The sequence below is a fragment of the Equus asinus genome, chromosome 23 (genome assembly GCF_041296235.1).
Source record: "Equus asinus isolate D_3611 breed Donkey chromosome 23, EquAss-T2T_v2, whole genome shotgun sequence".
NCBI lineage: Eukaryota > Metazoa > Chordata > Mammalia > Perissodactyla > Equidae > Equus > Equus asinus.
The window spans coordinates 55,034,529-55,056,731 of NC_091812.1; the positions used below are offsets into that span (position 1 = coordinate 55,034,529).

The 22,203-nt window shown below is 40.1% G+C and overlaps 1 protein-coding gene across 18 annotated transcripts in view; it reads right to left on the bottom strand.

Moving 5' to 3' along the window:
- The window catches only part of ELAVL2 (ELAV like RNA binding protein 2), a 130,668-nt gene that overhangs the window by 9,774 nt on the left and 98,691 nt on the right, over window positions 1-22,203 (bottom strand). For all 18 annotated transcript variants that reach the window (XM_070495749.1, XM_044756907.2, XM_070495742.1 and 15 more), the window contains one exon: window positions 2,978-3,131. In XM_070495749.1, the coding sequence (XP_070351850.1) occupies window positions 2,978-3,131 (154 nt within the window). The remainder of the gene's footprint in view (window positions 1-2,977; window positions 3,132-22,203) is intronic.

Below are 22,203 nucleotides of genomic sequence, written 5' to 3' on the forward strand. Positions count from 1 at the left end.
GGAAAGTTTGACCTCAGTAATTTGGTGTAGACTCACGATTTTACATACATTTTTTCAATGCATGAAGTCACCTATACAATTTGAATACCCACTATCGCAGGCCTACCAGTAAGCCAAGATGAAGAGAAAGCACACAAGCATGCCCGTGTTTCCTCTCCCCCGCTTCTTCTCTCCCTCCCAGACACTCACTCTCCTTAATGATGCCAACGGCATGCCTGAGTTCTAGTTTTCACATCAGGCTACTGGACAAACAGCTCAGAAACGAAAGGCACAGTCTCTCCCTTTCTTGTAATAAGGAGAAGAGAACCAGGCATTTGCTAAAAATGCATGCACAGTGGCAGAAAGATATATTTCAGCCAAATTTTTAGATAATAAAATTCTACTTAATAATATTATACAGGATACCGGTCCTCTAAGGAAAATTTCTGAAGAGGCTTTTCTGGTTCCCTGAAACTCCTCTACTGCTGTTAACTGGCTATACTTTATTAGAGAAACAACATTACATGAGAAAAAGAGGTAAAAGAAGACCTAGGTTTTAAATAAATAAAATGAAGTCTCCAAGCTTGCTGGCTTTAGCAGCATGACTCCCGAGGATGAACGCCATTCCCCGTCTCATGCTCTCCCTGCTTTAAAGCAGAGGAATGGCCAGACACCTGCCCTGCTTTTGAGCAATGGCAGAGGGAAACCCAACTCCTTCCAGTGAACTAGCTTAAGCAGGCTAGTGGGGGCGGCCAGCGCCGGCCATCAGGAGATAAAGCAGTTGCAGGGAAACACGTTCTTGGCAAGCAAACTGGTACTAGCAGTACCAGCGTGGGACTAGTAGCTAGAAAAGTCTAGATGACTCAGAGTATGTCATTGAAGAAAACAATGAGAGGTTATTGAGAAAGATAGGCTGAGAAAACGCACCAGACCATCACGATTTATAGGAACTTTGAAAAGGAATGGAGGTCCACTTGCTTTACAGTTAATATTGTGTAAGTTCAATGGTTCAGAATTTTATTCTAAGGTAGACAAGGCATTTTTCCCACATACGCTTATCTCATTTTACCTTTGATACTGCAGCCATATCCGTTGCATGTTATTATCACCTAATGGCTGAATAACGAAACTGTAGCATTTTTCAGTTCAAGTAAAGTGAATAATTTCACCTTAAAAGCCGTCTGTATAAAGATGAAATGGTGAAATGGCAGCAAATACATCCTTTCAGTTACCTATGCTCCTCTTAAGAATTAATAATCCCTAGGACTTAACTGTTCCATGAGGAAAGCATTAGCTTAGCAATGAAATGGCCTTTGCACAGGCTGAGTCACCTAAACCCAAGGTCCTCAAAGTTGAGCATGCATCAGAATAACCTGAAGGGCTTGGTAAAATGCCCACCCTCAGAGTTTAATTCATTAGGTTCTGGGTGGGACCCAAGAATTTGCATTTCTAACAAGGTTCCAGGAGGATGCTGATGCTGCAGATGCAGGACCATACTTGAGAACCCCTGACTAAACCAGGAGATGGCGAGGTACATCCACCTGTGAGCCTGTGTACTCAGGATGGACGTGCAGTTATGATACGGGTTTTCTGTATCACAGGGGAAATCTATTCTCAATCACCAAGTCCTCATTAAGAATGAATGAATTAAAAAGCATGAATGGCATGAACAAAATAAAAGGTTTTTTTTTTTTTTTGGTTTAAACAAATTTATCTCAATTGCTACGCCTGGATTTCTATTTAACCCCATTAGCAGTCTGTAGGAGACAACACATTGTGATAGAATGCATAAGGATTATGAAATGCAGCTAACAGGCAAAGACTATATTCTTATATAGCCTCACTTGACTAAATTTTCTCCAAACAGCAAAACCCATAGGCCATTCACCTAAGCAGGTATAGGTCGTAGGTCTCTCTCTACCCAGAACTCTAAGGATGGTGATTCCTATGAAGCCAATTAACAGCACAGAGGGGCATAACATGGGCTGCTTCTGATCAAATTCAGATCAGTGAAATTGATCTTACTTGAAGAATTAAAAACTTGGCCTGATTTTATTGTGGTTAACCCACTGCTTAAAAGAAAAAAAAAATCAGACATTGTAACACCAGCTACAACACCACTGTATCTCCAGTGATATTACCATTATTAGAAAGAGAAAGAGAAACAGAGAGTAAAAGAGAGAAAGAAAGAAGAGAAGAAAATCTATTTTTTCCCCAAACCCACAAAATCTTAATGTGACTGCTTGAGTATATGACACTACAGATGATTTTTCTTCCTCCTCCTTACCATGTCTACTTTCAATGTTTTAAAACAAATAAGAATTGCTATTATAATAGAAAAGCATACCTATACTTTATTTTAAAAATCCATAATCAAATCTATCTTGCTAGATTTCTTTAACTAAAAGTTTTGGCAGAGAGCCCTCACATACAAAAGTTTTAATAAACATATTATTCTTCCTGTTTCAGGTTGGTTAAAAGTTATATTAGGCTATAACAAAATTTTAACATTCAAAATTCCAAACTCTTACACATGCCTGTACAACACAGTAAGGACCGGGAAATCCTCCTGAATAATCACTATTGTAGACATAGCATAACCCCCCCCTTGGAGAACTAGCTGCATATGGCTGTGTTAAACTATGATTTTTACAAAAATAAGATTTTTTATCAGCACTTTATAAGAAGGACGGGGGCTTCTGTCACGCAGCAGCTTGGAAACGAAGATTATAGCATCTGTAAATTCATTACAAGCCATAAAAACAGGCTTCGAACCTGCACCTTCAGGGTGGAGATGACTCAGGCCCACTCACTCCACTCCACAGTCTACTTTTATCCATGCATATTTATGAACAATTCCAGCAGAAAATTGCATTTTCTGGCCCACATATACCTTTGATGTGTTCTAGAGGCAAGACTGCTGCATGGGAAGGGAGAAAACTCCACAATCTGCTGGTCAGAATGTGTAAAAGATTGTCCAGAGCAGCTGGCTACTTACCAGTGACCTGGTCAACAAGAATACGAGAAGTAATAATGCGTCCATATTGTGAAAAAAGCTGTTCCAACTCCTTCTGGGTCATTGTTTTCGGAAGTCCGCTGACGTACAAATTTGCATCTCTGATAGAAGCTGAACTTGGGCGAGCATAGGAAACCTGGAAAAGGGAAATAAAATTAAATGTATACGCCCACTCAGTTACCTCCCTTCAGAAACTCAAAGACTGCCTAAAGTTAGTTGGCAGCTTTTCCATAAGGAGCATACAACAAACACTGAAGTTAAAGCAATTCTAGCATTAACTGTTTTAGTCATTTCTGGAGAAATTCTCAACAAATGAGAAATGCCATTCCTCTGGGTAGAAAGAAGAGAGTATTTACCCTAGGTTTATAAGTCTTCAAAACAGACCAGTAGGACACATGGTCCAAGACGATTCACAGTAGTAAGTTGTCCTCAATGGGGTCAACCTCCCAAAGGAGGGATTCAGGCTCAATCAAATGATTAAGCTTAAGGACTCAACTCAGCCAACACATCTTTGCAACCTGTTTTCAAGCCTCTCCCATCTCTGGGTGTGCCACATTTCTAAAAGATTTATCCTATCATCAGTAAGTGTGCCCTTTTGACTTAATTCAAAATAGCTTTCCATTACCCCTAAATTCTCAGAAATTTAAATATGTAAAGGAGCTATATCCCCTGTTATCTTCTATTGTTTTCTTGTCCACAAGTCTTTTTAACCTTGATTTTCAAAAGTTCTTAAGCCTCTTTATTGACCTTACCTGCCATTTTATGCATCCTTTCATAAAGCTTCCTATCTTTGACATATAGTATCTAAACTTCTTCAAGGATGGCAGACAAATAAGTCCATGTGTATTTGTTTATAACCAACCTTTATGTAAGCTCTGTGAGGTGAGGAGGCAACCACAGCTGTCTCTCATCACCGTATCCTCCTCCATATCCTGGCATGTCATAGATGCCAGAATATTTGCTGAGTAAAGCCAATCTAATACCCCATTGATCCTGTGTGTCCACAACAGCTTACCGGACCAATGCACTCAAGGGACAGTTCATCAAGTCACCTACATCTTGCCAAGATTGTAATCGATGGCTCTTTGCCTAAAACCTCTCTCTGCCAATTTTTAGATACCTCTGAGTCTCACTTGCTATTCCTGACTGCAGCCCCTTTAGTTGAACTGTAAGCTCTCTGGACTAACAAACTGTAAGGACAGGTATACCCCCAATCACAACATACTCCCCACCCCATCTTTCAGATCATTCATAGAAACAGTCAATCAGTCTAGCTCTGGGATTGATTTGCTGGAGTACCAGGATATGATAACTTCTCCCTGTTCATGTCATCCAGTAGCATCCACCTTTAATCTAATTCAATGCTTATCACAAAAACAAAACAACAAAAACACCTTTTCAATTTAAATAGCTTTTGGTATTTGGTATGAAACACCAAATATTTTCTCCATGGTTTAAATTATGCTCACAGCTCTCTGTGTTATCACTTTTTTTTTTTTTGCTCTCCAGGAAAAAAAAAAAGCCAGTTTTTATACTACTTTATAAAGGTCTTGCTATCTTTCACCCCTGCCAACAGTGTTAACATTTAATACTCTCATCCTTTATCCAATAAGTTTGCTCATTAACAACTGAAAATACACCTGTTGTTCCAAAGGCTATATTTTAAAGTCACATTAGCACTGTCCTATCCCAGAGACACAAGGAATTCGGAACCATGGTGGAGAGAAGATAGACAGCTATTCACATATTCTTTTTTCTTAATGCCTAAATACTTAAGAACCATGAATATTGGGGAACTGAAATGTAAGTGAAAAATAAAAAATGAAGGATAATTCCAAAAGAATTCAAATGGAGTCTAGTCTTGGGACTACTATGAACTGACAAAAACATAAAGCAAATGCAAATGAATCACATATGCATTCAGTGATGCGAATACACAAATACCCAATTTCTTAAGTACAATTCTCAACTGTCTGGGTAAGCTAGAAATCACACCACTTGGACTCCCTTCGAGTCTAGGGCTCCAGGGCTTTATTTCAGTGGCAGGGAGCTCTCAGCAAGCCAGCTGTTAGTCTGCTCCAATCACGCACGGGATGGAAGAGCCCCTATGTGGGGAGCCGCTTCCCAGGGGCAACAAAGCATCTCTACATTCTGCAAGGTGGGAGGCTAACTCGAAAGGACTGAGGTACAGGCAGGACAGGCAGGCAGCCTCCCTGTGAGCTCCAGCAGGGCAGGAGGCCGTGTGACAGCGTTAACAGTGACATCTCTCTAACCAGTGTGCCTGGACTCAAAACCAGGTCGAATCCATTAAGGGTTCTGTGAACTTGGACAAGTTCTTTAAGTCTATTACCACATAACTGTACTTTCTTGGAATAGTTATTAGGAATAATTAATAATGGCTAATCCACATAAAATGCTTAGCACAGAGCCTAAAAGCCTAGGTGACTACATCATAAGTACTATTTACCTTGAAATGCATCTGAGAATGTAAAGATCCAGACCATTAAAGTTGAGAGTAACCTGAGTCTCTTACTGTGTTCCAGAATAATTTACGCATGCAGTGACATTCACTGCTTTGTACATTTCAGAGGAGTGTGGGTGGAGTGTTTTAAAAGTAATCCTAAAATATATTTAGGAAAACGGGCCTATATTTAATGCTTATATAAAAGCTCTGAAAACATACTTGGGTCAGTTATGTTATCTGCTTTTTTTTCCCTTCAGTGTCTGGTCTCCAGTTCACGTTGCATCATTAATTCCCAGCCTGCATGGACTCTCTTTTCTTATTTTCTGTATTCTTGATGCTCTGGCATTTAGGGCCTTGAGCCTGGAGAGACTGCCCCTCCTCGGGATAGCTCATTTCTAGAGATAGTAAATGACTCCCCTGTGAGCATGTCCTTAATATACAAACCAACCAATCCAGAGCCCACATCTCTATCTCCTTCATCCAACTCACACACTAAGCCAATATTCCCCCTGCCCTAAATCACTCCAAGCCCAGGTAGCAGACAACCAGGGACCACCCCTATAGCCAAGAGCTCTCCAAAATTATTCAAACTATGCAATGCCAAACTCACCCAGTATATCTACCCTGCCTCACCCTTCCCTTCCCACTACAACCCAAAGAAAGGCTCTGCTGCGGACCACACTCTGCTCTCCCCGCTGCCCCCTGACCATCTCTGGTGCTTCCCCATGTGGCCCTGCATGGCATATTGTGCTTCCTGTTACTATAGATCTGTAAGTATAAACTTCTTCCTTTGTAACAATCATTTCCATGTCTGCACATCTTACCATATCTGATTAAAACAACTCTCAGGTACATTTGTAGAACACAGCCACAGTAAAAGGGCTCCAAGAACCAATAACAAAGCTTCTGAGAACAGTATATTTCAGTAACTTTGTCAAATAACTGGTTCCCATCACCACAGGCAGGATAGAGGGGACTAAACTGTGTATCAACTCATGGTGGTAACAAATAATATTTCTATTTAATTTATACTTAGGGTCTTATGGGACTTCACCATTTGCAAGGCATTTTCAAATATAATCATTTTGTTTGTGCCTCACAACAACCTATGTATAAAATACATTAGTATTTTATGGCCAGGAAAATAGGTAGAGACAAGGTAAATAGCATGCCTACAGTTATATACAACAAGTGTTGAATTCTGGATCCAAATTCTGATCTCCTGGCCCCACATTCTTGTCTCCTTGTCCAGTTTGCTTGCCACAATACCACACTACAGCGTATCAGTGCACTTGTTCTGAGAGTTTGGAAAAACGAAATGAATCTTGGTCATTTCTTACACACACACACACACACACACACACAGTGAAATTGAGCAGAGAGAGCAGAAAACAGGACGGCATGAGAAATTATCGTTAAAAGTTATTTTATTTTCCATCAGTAATTTTTAAAAAGTAACTTTTCCCAAGGAAGGACGAATGGCCACTAATTGCTATTAACTAGAGAAACTGCACATCATAATTAGGATTTTGAAATTCATTTCATTACTTTCTAATTCTTAGAATGCAATTAAATGAGAAATGTACCACCACCACCCCCACACCCGCCCACTTCCAGGAAATAAAGGGGAGAGCACCCACCCTCCTCCCAGACCAACTGCCATGTCTCCCTCCTAAATCTTTATTGTTTCTTGGGATTAAAGCAGCCTCTTTCCCATGCTCTATCAAGGATTTCATTGTCAGCAACATCCTCCCTCCTTTCCAGGAAAAGGAAAACATTTCTTCTTTTTCTTCCACCTCAAAGGACTATAAGCAGAAAATGTACTCAGACCAAAGCAGCAAGAAGACTTGCAGTGGGATACGGACCTGTACTCTGGAGATTCAAATCAGTTTCCAGACCAAATTTTGAATCTGGCAAATATCAGCAATTCTCCCTTCTGATGTTTTGGTGGATTTGGAGCTCATACTGGTGCCTCGCTCTAAAATTCACCTAGAGAATCATTCTTGGGCTATCTGAAACCTCAAAGTGTTAAGTCTATCTTTATGGTTCCTTCAAGACTAAAATCCCTTGGAGAAGACCCAAGAGATGGTTTTGTTCAATGGCAAATTCTCTATTAGAAATAATTCAATACAATGAACCTCCGGCATGTGTCCCAGTGGGGTCAAAACAGCTACTTCTTTCACCAAGTGCAAGCTGCTCTCCAATCTACATTTGGTGGATTAATAGATGGGTTTAGATTTTAAATTTTCACTGCCATTTAAACAGGTGAATATTTCATGCCTGAGGAGCAAGGTTATGAAATGTCAAAACTACTAAGTGAAGGATCTAATTTAAGAGGCAGCCAGAAAGTCTGCAATTTAAATATTTAAAGACGATACAGGAAGTACAACACCGAACACCAATCTACTCCAAAGACAGCAATTTAAAACTCAGGTTATTCTGGAATTTCTCACAACCCTACGAGTGATATAATAAACAAAGACAAGGAATAGTAAGATTCCTTGAGAGAAGAGGAAGGGAGGCAGTCAGAAGTACCAGGCAAATACGTGCTCCACCCAAAGGCTTCTCAAACTGCTCTTCACAAATGAGATCAGACTGGACAAAACAGAGATAAAAACAGACTTATCAAAGTAATTAGGTCTCAAAAACGGAATGGTTTGAGACACAGCATATTCTTTGTAATTAAAAACTCATTTCTTCATCAGCAATTAAAACTAATTATACATTAAACATTCAAGGACAAGTAACACATAAACTACGAATGGACTATCAAAATATACAGAATTAAAAGCAACAAAAAATATCTCATGGCTAAGAATTGGTACTTTATTACATGTACATAGTAAGGTTTAAAATCCCAGTACATCACTTTCAATAAAAGTCCAAATGCTTTTGTCCAAAAACTCAACCGTTCTCAATTCTGATTAATCAACGGAAAGATCAGTGACAGTGGACATTAATACCAACAGATTAAAGTGATAAGGTCTATAAACGAACAAAGCACTTCCTTCTCTATTAATTAAACTAAGGACATCTGAAAAATCTCCCACTGGCAAGATCACCACTGAACAACTTCTATCACTTGTCAATTACTGACCCAGGACTACAAACACTAAACCTGAAAATGAGATACGTGCCACTTCAGACTTTTGAAAAGCTCCATTCGATCTCTTCAGCTGAAAGGAGTAGAAGGGCTCATAGTTATGCCTATTTAAACAGTGTTAATTGCCGTTCATATCAAAAAATGGAGTCGTGATGGCACTCTCTGAAAAATGACACTATCACTAAACAAAAATTAGTTCTGGGTCTGGTAGGCAGGAGCAAAGGTTTTGTGACATTATCAAGGCTTTGTAGACAGGTAGCTATCCTGCACCCTCCAAAAGAGCTCAGAAGTAAAGTAGACAAAGATGTGATTTCCAACCACAGTTCAGGCCACACGCCTCAAAATTCACCTAAAAGGAAACAGTGTACTTTGATCTACTTCTAAATGCACAACCCTACCAGGAAGAGGTCTCAGACACACATCAAGGCATATACACATCACAGCCCAAGATGAGGTTTTGCATAAGGACGGACACGTATCATGAAGGGTTGCAAATGAGTAAACCTGACAGAACAAAGCACCTGGAAATAAGTCCGTGAGAAATTAAAGATTGCTGTAGCAAAGGTGTTAGAGCCGAAACGATAATCACGCCTAACAGGAAGGCTTAGAAAAGGTATTATAGATTAGAGCAGTTACCTTTAAGAGGGAGTTCAAGACACAGAATTTAGAAAACTACATCAGTGGAAAATACATATGGAATCTCAAATTGTATTGATACTGGATTTGTTGAATGTTTCAAGTCTATATAAAAATTGTTTTAATTTAAATGAGAAGTTCAGAGATACCAGGGGATACATTTGATTGTTTTATTCTCTGCTTAAAATCCCTCAAGGACTCCCTAATGCTTTAAGATTCATTTCAAATTTCTTAGCCGTTTATGCTCAGGACGCTGACTACCTTCTCTATACAAACACACACAACCCACAATAGTTTCCCAAAGCTTCCCGCTCTCTCACTTCCCTGTGTTAGCATAGGCTGCTCTTTCCACTCATCCAAATTTTGGTCATTTCAGACTCTGCATGGGCATCACCCAGTTCCTAAAGTCACCTCTCATCCAACCTCTCCACTCTAGTCTGGGTTAGTACTTCCTACCTGTCCCCACACTGCATTCTATGCCTTGTTCTCTTAGATACTAAACAAACCAAGACGTACTCATCTGCTACCCTGTCTTGTGACTGGCTTAACTCCTTGAAATAAGAAACCTTACCTCTATCCCACTTTGTACACCCTAGTACCTACCATACAGTTTTTGTAATAAGATGATTTATAATCACACACTAATTGGAAAGACGAACTTTGAAATCTTGTAAAGCTGAGGGGCCATAATCCACTTTGTAATATACCAAAAATCCTACGTGACAGTCCTTTGTGTACAGACTAGACTGTAGATTCCATTAAACATTTAAAAAATAAAGTTTCCTTTAGCAAATTGGGGATTCAAATCCCTAGAGGCCATAAAATCTCTGACAGAATAATATGTCGCTGGGGGGAAGGGGTCTTAATTCTGGAGCAGAAAGAGAATATAAAAATCATTTAGTCCAATCTCTTTATATTTAGAAAAGAGGGAGACCGAGGCACACAAAGGCGAAGTGAATTGCCCAAAGCCACAGAGCTGGGTGTAAGATTCAGAGGTCCTGACTCTTCGTCAAGGGGTTTTCCATTATACCATTGGCTGCACCGCACAGTCTGAAATCATGCAAGTTTCTAGTGAAACGATGGTTATCGAGAGGGTGACCAGACATCTACAAGGAGGCACCCAAAGAGATACACAAGAAGGTAAGAACTTTAGGCTTTGCTAGATTTTTTCTTATATACACATAAGGAAACATGAAATACATCAAAATAAGTCATCCCCTTAGGACAGTTACTGTATCTCTTCTACTACTAATGCTTGAGAATTATTTAGGAGATGTTTGAGAAAAATCTATCATTGGGGTGGGTGGAGAGGAGGGGAGTTGAAGGGAGAAAAACCAAACTAAGAATCCTGAGACTCACGCTTTGCACCAATTAAATTAAAATGAACCTACAATAGTCAGAATCTTTTAGGTATTAAACATGCCTGCTTTTTGTGGTTTAATTACAGACCATTTAACAGAAAGGGAAAATAGCAACTGGTTTTTTTTACACTAGAGAGACTTCCCAGCTTCACATCATGTTCAAGTTTTAGTGCAACTTCATTAAATAAAATTCCAGGCAGTTGATTCTCAACCAAACTAAAGATGAAGCGAAGAAGAAGTAATGTCATAAGCATAAGTGATCATATAAGGCATTGTTAAAAATAATACTGAAACTACTGAATAGCCACATAAAAAGAAAAATATGCTGGTTGTAAGGTTTGTACAACCAATTATACACTGGGGACAACCAATTAGATTTCCTTTTTCAGGGTCAGCCCTGTGGCCTAGTGGTTAAGTTCGGCATGCTCCGCATTGGTGGCCTAGGTTCAGATCCTGGGTGTGGACCTACACATCACTCATCAAGCCATGCTGTGGCAGCAACCCGCATACAAAACAGAGGAAGACTGGCACAGATATTAGCTCAAGGCAAATCCTCCTCAGCAAAAAAAAAAAAAAAATTTCCTTTTTCACGTCTTAAACTCAGCCTCTGAAAAACTACACTGAGCAGAGTTTATTAAACGCGACCCAAAACAGTCTCATTCATGTGTATCAATTAAATGAGAGTTCACAGAGGCTGTCCTGACACACATCTTTATTTCTGATTCCAGTATCACAGTGGGCAGATCCTCTCCGCCCTTTTATCGTTGCTTCTGCTTGGCTGTAGCACACAGTTGGTTCAACCAGGTCTCTTGTGCTGGTGAAGGCAAACAGGGAGTCCACGGTAAAGATATTCTTGAAATGCAACTTTGAAAGCCCACAAAAGCTTTCAAAATTCCCCAAGATCTCTGCATGCAAAGAATTTAACAAAAAATAAAACACAAGGTATGTGAAGCAGCAGGGTGGGTGGCTGAATCAAGTCCACTACTGCAGTGGTGGATCCGTCATCCCAGGGTCTGAGCAGCAATCTGTCAATCAAAAGGTTCCCAACTCCATTTCCAACCCAGCACCTTCACCTGGCCCATTAAAATTTTAGAAAGGGATTACACTAAAGAGGCATTAAAATAAAGAAAAAAACGATGGGAGTTTCAGCTGTAACGAAGAGTCCATTGCTATCCTCTCTGCATTAGGAATTTTACAGTCGTGGTTAAGAAAACTGACTCCCTTACTTTTAACATTAAAAATGAGAAATGAGCCTGTATCTACTTGGCCATATAATCTTCGGAAACGTTAAGTGAACATGAATTGGCTGGAATTGAAGCAAACATGAGTCAGTTTATTATTAGGTCAAAAACCTTATAAAAGACAGAAGAGAATGCATTATTTCTGGTGAAGTTCTGGCCACAACAGAGCATACTGCAAACTAGTGGCACAAAATTAATGCTTGTAGTAGAGCCCTCCAAAGTTAAGGAGTGAATACATAGGGCACGGAGTCCCAAAGAGCTAGGCCCAAGTTTTGGCTCTGTCACTTACCAGTTATATAATTCAGAAATAATTTCCTTAGGTCCCTGGAAGCCTCTATTTCTTCTTCTGTAATCTGATGTTAATGATAGTCCTTACTCATAAAGAACTTACAAGGATTAAATGGAATAATAAAACTATTAGCACAGAGCTGGAGAACCATAATTTAATGGTTTCATTATACAACACATATATCATTTCATATATATAAAATCATAGCAATACACATAATGATAGCCCTCAACACTTACTAAGTGCTTACAATGTGCCAGGCACTGTTCTGGGTATGTTACATAAAGTAACTCAATTGATCTTTACATGAGTGTACGAATTGGGTATTATCAGCATTCTCAATTTATGGAAGAAAAACTCAAATATTACTATTATCTCTGAGATTTCATAAATAGACACAGAGTGGACTTTGCACAAGGAAGACGTATGCACTTTAACAGAAAAACAGTCCCAAGATTAAACAAATAAGGCTTCTTCCAAATCCACGGCAGTTATTATAGATATTCTTATATTAATTATTACAATAGTACAGTACAATTTGTAATTACATACTCGTAATTACACTATTACAAGTATTCTGTGAGACAACAGCAGACAAGCGTGTCAGAAAGCCTGAGGCTGCTGAAGGCAGGAGGAAAAGGCTTTCTTACTGTCACACAGAGGGCCAACACCCAGCATCTTTATGGGCTGACAGAAAAGGCCAACTTCATTTTATTTCTTCAATCAAACTACCACACTTTAAATCCTCCCATTTCCTCAGTCTCTCTCATAGCGATCTCTTACAGCCTGAAGTGAGATGCAAAATGAGGAACAGAGGATACTTTTTTGGGAGATGGTGGCAGAAATAATAAATAGACTCCAATGGAACAGCACCTAACCTCAGATTAGGGTTTACATGTATGTTTCTGAATGTCGGATGGTCTACAAGTCACCATGCAACCGGCACCTAATGACTCAATGTGACTTCAGAGCATAAAAAAACACTAAGGAGGCTACACTAGCAGGTAGTACTGTAAATTTTTCATTTTAGACACTTTCACTAAATATAGTATGAGAGCGTTAGAGAGACTTACAGAAAAAGGGAAATCTCAGTACTTAGTGCCCAATACTCAGGTATGTTCAACCCTGCCAGAGCCTCAAACCCTCCTACCAGGGTAACAGTACTGCAATGCACTTACATAGCTTTTATATTATCAGACTTTAAGCTCCTAGAGGGTTGAAACTAATTCTTGTATGTATGCCTATTTTATAGCCTCAGCCACCAAGCCGACACTCCGGAATCTGCTGAGTGAATCTATTCCATGGCCTCCTGCAGGGGCTATTTCTGAAGCACCTCTCAGGCAAGATGATTAGAAGGTGTGATGCTAGTCCAAACAATCTGGATTTTTATGCTTCGCTGGAAACTACACAAGTTAAATTGTCTTATAGAAAAACAGATGTACTCATCCAATTCTTAGAAAGTCATTCTCCAGTAATGGCTTCTTAAGTGTTCTTTCAAGGTTCTGAAACTTGATCAGATGCAATCTCCAACAAGAGCCAGACTCTCAAGATACCTGTCACAACTTTACCTTCAAAAATAAACTTAAAACATAATTTATGTAGCATCTAAGCATCTAGTATATCTAAGGCACTGTAGAGAGATTAAAATGCTGAGTTAGAAAGTCAAGCCTAAAGAAGGACCATACACTACCCAGTATAAGTAAACTGGAGCTGTTTAAGATTAAAAGCCAACTAGTACTGGTTTGTAACGTGTGGAAAAAGCACAGGATTCTCAACAAGCCAATTTCGGTAGATGACATATCCTAGGGCTTTCACACAGTCCTGCATCTACGGAGACAGATGAGAGACAAGACACAGGCTGATGGATATTTTGTGGAAAATCTCACATAAAGGGATAACAATAGTTAAATCTTCACTTATTGTAGAAAAGAAAAAGCAGGTGGCAGTTTTATACATCCTTCATTTGACCGTATCTTCAATGAATAGTAATGCCTGCCAAGAAGTGACAGAGTTTCACTTTTAATTTCACCTAAATTGTGAATTTTCCCATCTTGGAGCACACAGAGCAAGTCTATTTCCTGTAAGCAATATACAGAAAGTTCTTCACTCAGAAATTATAAACAAAAGCATAATGGGGCCAGCCTGGTGGCATAGTGGTTAAGTTCACGTACTCCACTTTGGCGGCCTGGGGTTTGCAGGTTCAGATCCCGAGCGTGGACCTACACACCACTCATCAAGCCATGCTGTGGTGGTATCCCACATACAAAGTAGAGGAAGGACTGGCACAGATGTTAGCTTAAGGACAATGTTCTTCAAGCAAAAAAAAGAGGAAAATGGGTACAGATGTTAGCTCCGGGCCAGTCTTCCTCATCAAAAAAAAAAAAAAAAGCATAAGTATTCTGTGAGGTGCTCTGAAGACAAAGATGCCTGCTGTCAGAGAGTAGACCACCAAATAGGAGAGAAAGGTAATGTGCAGTACAAAAGAAAGGCTTTTAGGGACAAATAAAATTTCATAAATAATGAGAGTGGTGTACAGGAGTATAGGCACAGAGTGACCCAAAGCACAAGATGACAATTAGACTTGCATACTTAAGGAGGAAGAGCCCAGCTGAGCCAGGAGACAAATTTCTGTAGGACAATGACAACACTAAAGCTGGGACACATTCTAGAGCTCTTAAATGTCAAGGTGAAACTTCTATGACCAGGGGAGTGACAGAGTACAGAAATGCATATGTGCATGTCACATATATATACAACATAGAGAGAGTTTTCTAATCATAACCTAGGTGAGGAGAATAGTCAAAATCAAAATCTTCACTAAAAAAGGATAAAGGTAAACTATGGAGCTAGGCTTAATCAAATCTTTCTACCAACCGTTTCTGTAGAAGGTTATTATTTGATAGAATAAGTACACTTTACAGTTTTCAGATGTTAAATTTCTTCCAAAAAGTACGCGTCACATAAAGGCCCCTGTGTCTTTGAATTAGACATTCCTTCACAGAACACCTTTCTTCTTTCTCTGCCTGATAAACTCTACTTTGTAAAACCCTATGGCCTCTGAAACCCCTGCAGAGGCCTCTCAACAGCCAGTGACATATCCATTTCCACTGCACTCTGCATTCACTCATCACACATCCAAATAATGGGCACAGAAGGTAAGTGCTGTCTCCCGGACTACATGATGACATCAAGGACCAGACGACATCTTGTCATATTTTGGCACTGCTCCAACTTTTAGCAAAGCTGACCGGTACATACCAGATACTCAAACTGCTTACAGAATTAGTACTTATTTAATTACTCATAGATAGCGGCTAGCCAAGATTGTATACCCATTATTGCATAGTCTTAAAAATCAATTTGCAATTAAATGTTTTTTAATATTACATTTGATCTCCTCGCCCTTTCTGAGGAGGGTAAGGAGAGAGGGAAAAAAGCATATGTATGAACATTAATAAGTGTTAAAGTACATGACCTTCACTACAAACTTGGAGGCTGACTGTTGGTCTTGTTATAGTTCCATATTATGTAATAAGGCCCTAATGGGATGGACTCTTGAAGATGAAATAATCATTCTGACTAAAGCTTCAATAGACTTTAAACAATTATTCCTCAAACTTCCAAAGGAAAATTTCTAACAATCTTTCTCTTTAAACAAAGGATATTTTATTTCAACAATCCCCCTTCGAACACCTGTTGTAAATGTGAAACAGTCTGCAACCCAAACCTCTATTACAATAAACCACAACAGTCTGTTGTTTTGGGGCCTAATTTGACCCAATTGTCAGGGATCTAGCACGTGTGTACGTGTGTGTGTGTACGCGAACAAAGTCAGGAAATCAACTCTTTCAAGGGTAGCCTGGGTTGAAGTTCTCGCTTGGCACGGACTACACGCTGCTAAAAAGGGGGTGGAGGGCACAGGAACAAGAAACATTTCGGATTGTCTATGATATTTCTTCTCTCTCAAATAGGCCTAGTTGGAAATTTGCGTGTGAGACACACAGCTAATATGATAAAGGGAAAGAAGGATAATAGAAATATTATTATAAGCCCTCCCCAGAGCCAAAGAAAGTTTCACCTACATATATTTTGTGGACCTGACATAAGCTATACAATTATGAAAAATTTATTCAACAGATAATTTAAAAGGAATAACCCCTGAAATATTACCGAATGCTTTATAACTTCAAACTTACCAAGATATTTTTCTCTCAACATGATTAGACATTAGAGAATAATCACAGGGAAGGCTTTTATAAATGAACTGATTTACAGGACTAATAGTTTCATTCGAAGACAATCCTTCATTCTCCAAATATCTATTAGAAACCTGAGCTGTATATTCCCCCAAACAGCTTTAACGAAAAGTAATGACTGTGTTCCTAAAGCCTTCTGTATGACAGTTTTGAAGATTTTACAAGAAAGAGGGTTTTAAAGGAAAACACGGACAACCTGAATGGTACACCATGAAGAGAGCGATCATTGCCACTCATAGAACCACTCCGGAAATTTAAAGAGGGGCAGTAAGGAGGGATAACCACCTTCACCTTTGTTGCAAGACAAAGTGTTCTGCTTCAGACGAGCAGAAGCACCTCGCTTTACCTTGAGAACGCAGTCCTGCGGTATTTAATTACACTGTCGAGAGCACAGAATGGTCTGGCACCGTGCCCTTTCCCCGGGTCTCGCTGATGGATAGCATCAATAACATTCACTGGCTGTAATTAAACCGCCAAGTAGTATCCCCTTTGCCACTTGGTAGATCAATGTTCTTTAATACTCAAAGAACAAAGTACAAAGGTGAGAGGGGTGTTTTTAGCCCTCACCTTCACAGTTCATTTGACTTTGAGCACCAGAGGAGCTTGCAGACAATGCATATTTCACAATTCCCCTAAGACACTGCTTAATGAAGAAGAACACTAAGGAAAATCCTGCAAGTTGGTGAGAAGAACTTATTAACCCATTTTTACAAACCTGAGTAGAAGGCAATAGTATGCACTGCTTTCACGTAGCTCTGGGACAAAATTCAGTTTGTAGACCAAAAGGTTTATAAATTAAGGCACCATATAGCAAACGTCTTTTTTCTTTAAATACTTATAACATGCCATGTGGGGGAGTTCTTATGATAATAGAGCAAATGCCCATTTATTCCAACCCTGACTAGAAAGTTCAAATATCCAGATACCAGGGAGGGGTGTGGTTAGGAGCCTATAAATATGAGACAACTTTTTAATGCATTATAAAAGCAGCTTCCATAATCTAAGGATTCACAACCATCTTGAATCATATCGTTCAATTCCCAATCTCTATACTATGAAATACCCATTTCAAATGAATGGGCCCCAGAAGAACCGTACTGCAAATTCCCCACTTTCAGGATCAAATATTAAATGATGTTTACATACTTGTAATGCTAAAGTATTTAATAACATTCAAATGCTCAGAAAATGAGTAAAGTGTGTGTGTGTATGAGAGAGAGAAAATATGTATTATTTCTTAAGTAAGTCCAGCACTATATTCATTAAAAGCATATCTGTTAATCAAGGGCATTTCAGATAGTTTATGATAGAACCCATGAATTAAAATCTTATCTACATGTAGATTTGTTTTGAAACAAGCGCCACAGACGTATCCAAGTGCAAATCATTAAGGTCCACTAAATAACGGTTCTCAGGTCAAACCACCACTTGTTAAGAATCACCTGTAGTGGTTGTTAAAATACAATTTCTTTGGCCTCACTCTGCAGATAACCAGATTCAGCAAGTCTCGATTGGGGTCCAGGAATACTGCCCTTTATCAAGCCCTCCACTCCATGATTCTGATGAACACTGAAGTTTTGGCAGTCCCTTATGTCGGGGGATTTTAAATAGGTAATCCTCAAACTGTGGGGAGTATCTGGGTTTCTAGGAGAGCTCCTAAAAGTTAACAGAGGTCAAGTCCTTCTCCTGCCACCCACTAACGTTCTCCCAATGAGCAGGACAGATTCCCAGTAGCTTGAAATGAATATGTGTGACTCTAAATCACAAAATACAAAAACGTAAAATAAAACAAAGTCCATAAAAGCCATCCAAAGGTATTTCCAAGAATCAGACCGGCTGGATGTGGCTCAGCTGGATTAGGGAGCCCATCAGCCTGGCCAGTTTCTGCAAAAGGCTGCTGTGCTGGATTTTATGAGGTTGGCGGCGCGCTCAATGACTCCAGAATCTCTCTAGGAATATGAACACGGTTGTTTGGGTAAAGCAAGCAGGAATAGGTGTATTTCTAAACAGTCATTTAACAAAGTTTGTGGGAACTAAAGCTTTTTCTGAATTACCAGTCTCCAGGATCATGCAGAAGTTCTGCTTTTCCTTGCCCTTCTCGCTGCTCACCTGAGGGTCATTTCATGACTCATTAGCAACCCCAGAACCTATGCAGGATTAAACTTCTCATCCCCCTGGAGGGAAGTAACCTTACACTAATGACCAAAAACAGAGCACAGCAGCATGATTTATTGATTTTTTCCAAAATCCATGTCTCTGTAACACAAAGTAACTAAAGCAATTTTTTAAATATCCAACAAAATTAAACCAAAGAACTAAACATTGTGACTTACTTTCTTCATTGTAAAAGTAGCTTTTTAATTCCTCCCCAACTAGATTTCTAAAATACAACTTTAATATAAAAAAGGAAGATTGAAAAATATTGAATATTCTTGATCCTCTCTCTCTGAAAGTAACAGGCCAGCACGGTACTTTCTACCTCTAGATATCAAGCAAAACGTTTCACAAGAACTGTGTATCCTGGTACCATCTCCACCCTTTTACAAATAAGAAAACTAGACCAAGAGAGCAAGAGCTGAAAGCAAACCCAGGACCCCTGACTCTCGGTCCTGATGTGGCATCAAAGGAGTTCCTCACAGGGAGCAGCAGACAACTAGCAGATGTCTTGTACTGTCTTCAAATTAGAGCCCTCTCTCTTGCTTGGCCATAAAGAGTACGTCAAGAAACTTCCCAAAGTAATTCTGATGTAGTATTTGTGGACAAGAACTGATGCTAAAGGCAACAACAGAAAATCTGGCAGAGGTGGGAGGAAAAGAAATGGACCACACAGGTTTTTCTAAAGAGTCCATACAAATTAAGAGAGACAAACGCACTTTTCTGTAAATTTTAAACTAGCATCTAAGACTCGCAAGAACCTACCAGAAAAACATTCTTGAAGAATGGGCAGTCTCCTACAAAGCAGAGATTCAGAAGGTTACTATAACAATTCCTTTACTGTCCAATGACCACTGAAATATTTAAATTGATGTTAACTCACCTATCTGCTAAATATGACCTCCAGATACCAGTTTTCTTCTCAAACTGGAGGTCTAGCTGTCTCAAGTGACCGTCTGAAAGACAGGAGAACTTTTTCTACCACTAGGCACGGCTCCACTCCCTCGCACCTAACAAAGATCTGATTCAGAACGTCTCAAGGATGCTAAAAACCCTGAATTAAGGGCCCCAAGAGAATATTCAGTTTGTTTATAGTGGTACCTACAACCGGGTCCTAAGCAAAACACTTGAACATTGATAATGTGAGATGGAAAGGAAACAATAAACGCTACCAGCACCAGCCAACGTGACGCCCATTTCTGGTCCCAGAGTATTATCAGCTATATCATTTTCGAACAAGGCCCTTAACTTGAGCTGCATTTCATTGGTCAAAGGGAGCATTTGCCTGCAAGAGACTATTGTTGTTTTTGCATGAATCCAGAGGCTAAAAGTCCTATGAACATACTACAAAAAATAGATACAGCAAGGAATTAAGGGACCCTTCTTCAGAAGTCAGCACACCTATCTTTAACCTCTCAAGTAACTTGGCAGAATAGACCGAAGCCACCAAACTGAGCTAGTAGTTCTTCTCCCAAGGCATAAACGTAGGACAATGAGCCCTGCCCTGCCCTAAAGAGCAGGAGAGGGAAGCAGACAAGTGCTAAGGGTGCCCTGCAGAGACGCCTTTGCTGATGCACATTTATGCAACAGGCAGGACGTGGAGGCATGCTTGAGGAACACAGCAACCTAAAACTCTCTCCTAAGAAGGATGGATTCAGTCAACTGCTCAGACTCCACCACCACCACCACCCCACCCCATGGCTCACAAGCAAGGATGGGCAGGAAGTGAGCCAGGACACTGCCACCAGGAGGCCCCCTCCTCACCCTTCCCTCTGTGCAGTCAGCCTCTGCTCCAATAATTGTGGAAAAGTATCTAGAGAAAAGCAGTTCAGAGAATGCCAAGTTATCACCCTCTGGGAGTTTTCAAAGGTCCAAAGCCCACTCTGGAGACAGCCTGGAAGAAGCAGGAGTAACACAACAGGCTTGAAGTCAGGACAACCAAGTTCTGGACCCTGCTCGGCCACCCACCCCTACTCTCTAGGCTGCCCTAGATAAGTAACAACCTCTGGGGCTTTTTGTGTTTAAAAAGAAAAGAAATCAAAGCTGACAATGGAGCATTCTACAAAACACAAGATGGGTATTATACAAATAACACATTACTCAAAAAAAACCCTGCTGGGGCTGGCCGCATGGCCTAGTGGTTAAGTTCAGCATGCTCTGCTTCATTGGCCCAGGCTGGGATCCTGGGCACAGACCTACAACACTCATCGGCGGCCATGCTGTGGCAGTGACCCACGTACAAAATAGAGGAAGCCTGACACAGGTGTCAGCTAAGGGTTAATCTCCCTTAGCGTGGAAAAACAAAAAAAAATCTGTTATTCCTTATTTCAAATAAGGATTGTGTACTGGACTCAATATAGATCCAGGAAATTTATTTAAATGCATTAAAGAGTTTCTGATAATCAGATATAGCAAAATACTGTCAAAACGTGGCACACGGCTCCAGAAAGTTTCAGACCAGGAGTCAAAAATAAAGTTAGAAAGACATGCACTTGGTCTATATTTTTAAAAACGCAAAGAAATCATTTACTCAAAGTTCCCATTTTTGCCTCCACTCCTGGGATGTATTTTCTCAACTTTTCTCTCCCTCCACAGACGTCTGACCAGCTAAATAATAATTTAGGCTAACACCTCAAAAGTTATTCATTAACTTGAAGCCTGTCCCACTTTTCCAAATTTGGTCAAGGTAAAAGGTATATGATGATCATTTCAACACATGTTGAAATGAGGGGTAATGTATAGGAGATGCTTTATAAATTTGTGAAGCCCACACTTCTACAAACATCTACATTTTGTACCCTCATGGAAAATAACATCAACTGCACAAGCAAAAGGAACACTAGGTGGCTTGAGATGCTCAGAGAGATGTGGGGTTTAAATACAAAGCAGACCTTCTCCTAATAAATACTCAAATCCAACCCACCACTGCTCTGCTCAAAACTCTTTGGTGGTTCTCCTTCAGAACTAATATAAAACCCCCAACTCCCTGGCCTGGCACCCCGACCTTTTATGATCCCCAAATGCTCTCAGGCTCATGTCCACATTACTCCTCCATCCTGCTTTGTGCTCTAGCTAATTCTATCTGGTCCCCCTAAGATCTGCTTTCAAACTTCCTTACAAAAGCATAAACTCTCGGGCCCAGCCCCATGGCCAAGTAGTTAAAGTTCTGCATGCTCCACATCAGCGGCCCGGGTCGCAGGTTCAGTTCCCAGGCGCAGACCAACTCCACTCACCAGCCACACTGGGGAGATGTCCCATACATGAAAAAATAGAGGAGGATTGGCAGAGGATGTTAGCTCAGGGCAAATCTTCCTTGGGGTGGGGGGGGGGGAGGGGGGCAAAAAAAAAGCATGAGCTCTCAGCATTACTGCTATTATAAAACCCACTTGTCTCAAACACGCCAGAACGCTGCTGCAGATATATTAACCAAGCACCCACCAGGTGGCAAGCTCTTAGTCTAGCATGGCTTTCATTCCAGCTTCCAGGCCCTTTCCTTCTCTACAGTGGGGAGTCGATTGATGCAGCATCTACAGAGTATTTCCTAACGGTCAGAAATAAATTTTCTAAAATAACAACTTAGAATGATAAATTAAACCAACCCCATCCCCAGTAATCCTGTACCAAAAAGAAGGCTGAGTTAGAAAAGCGTTTCCCAGCACCAATTTTACTGTGGCTGCTAAACTTTCAACAGTGGTAACGGGAAA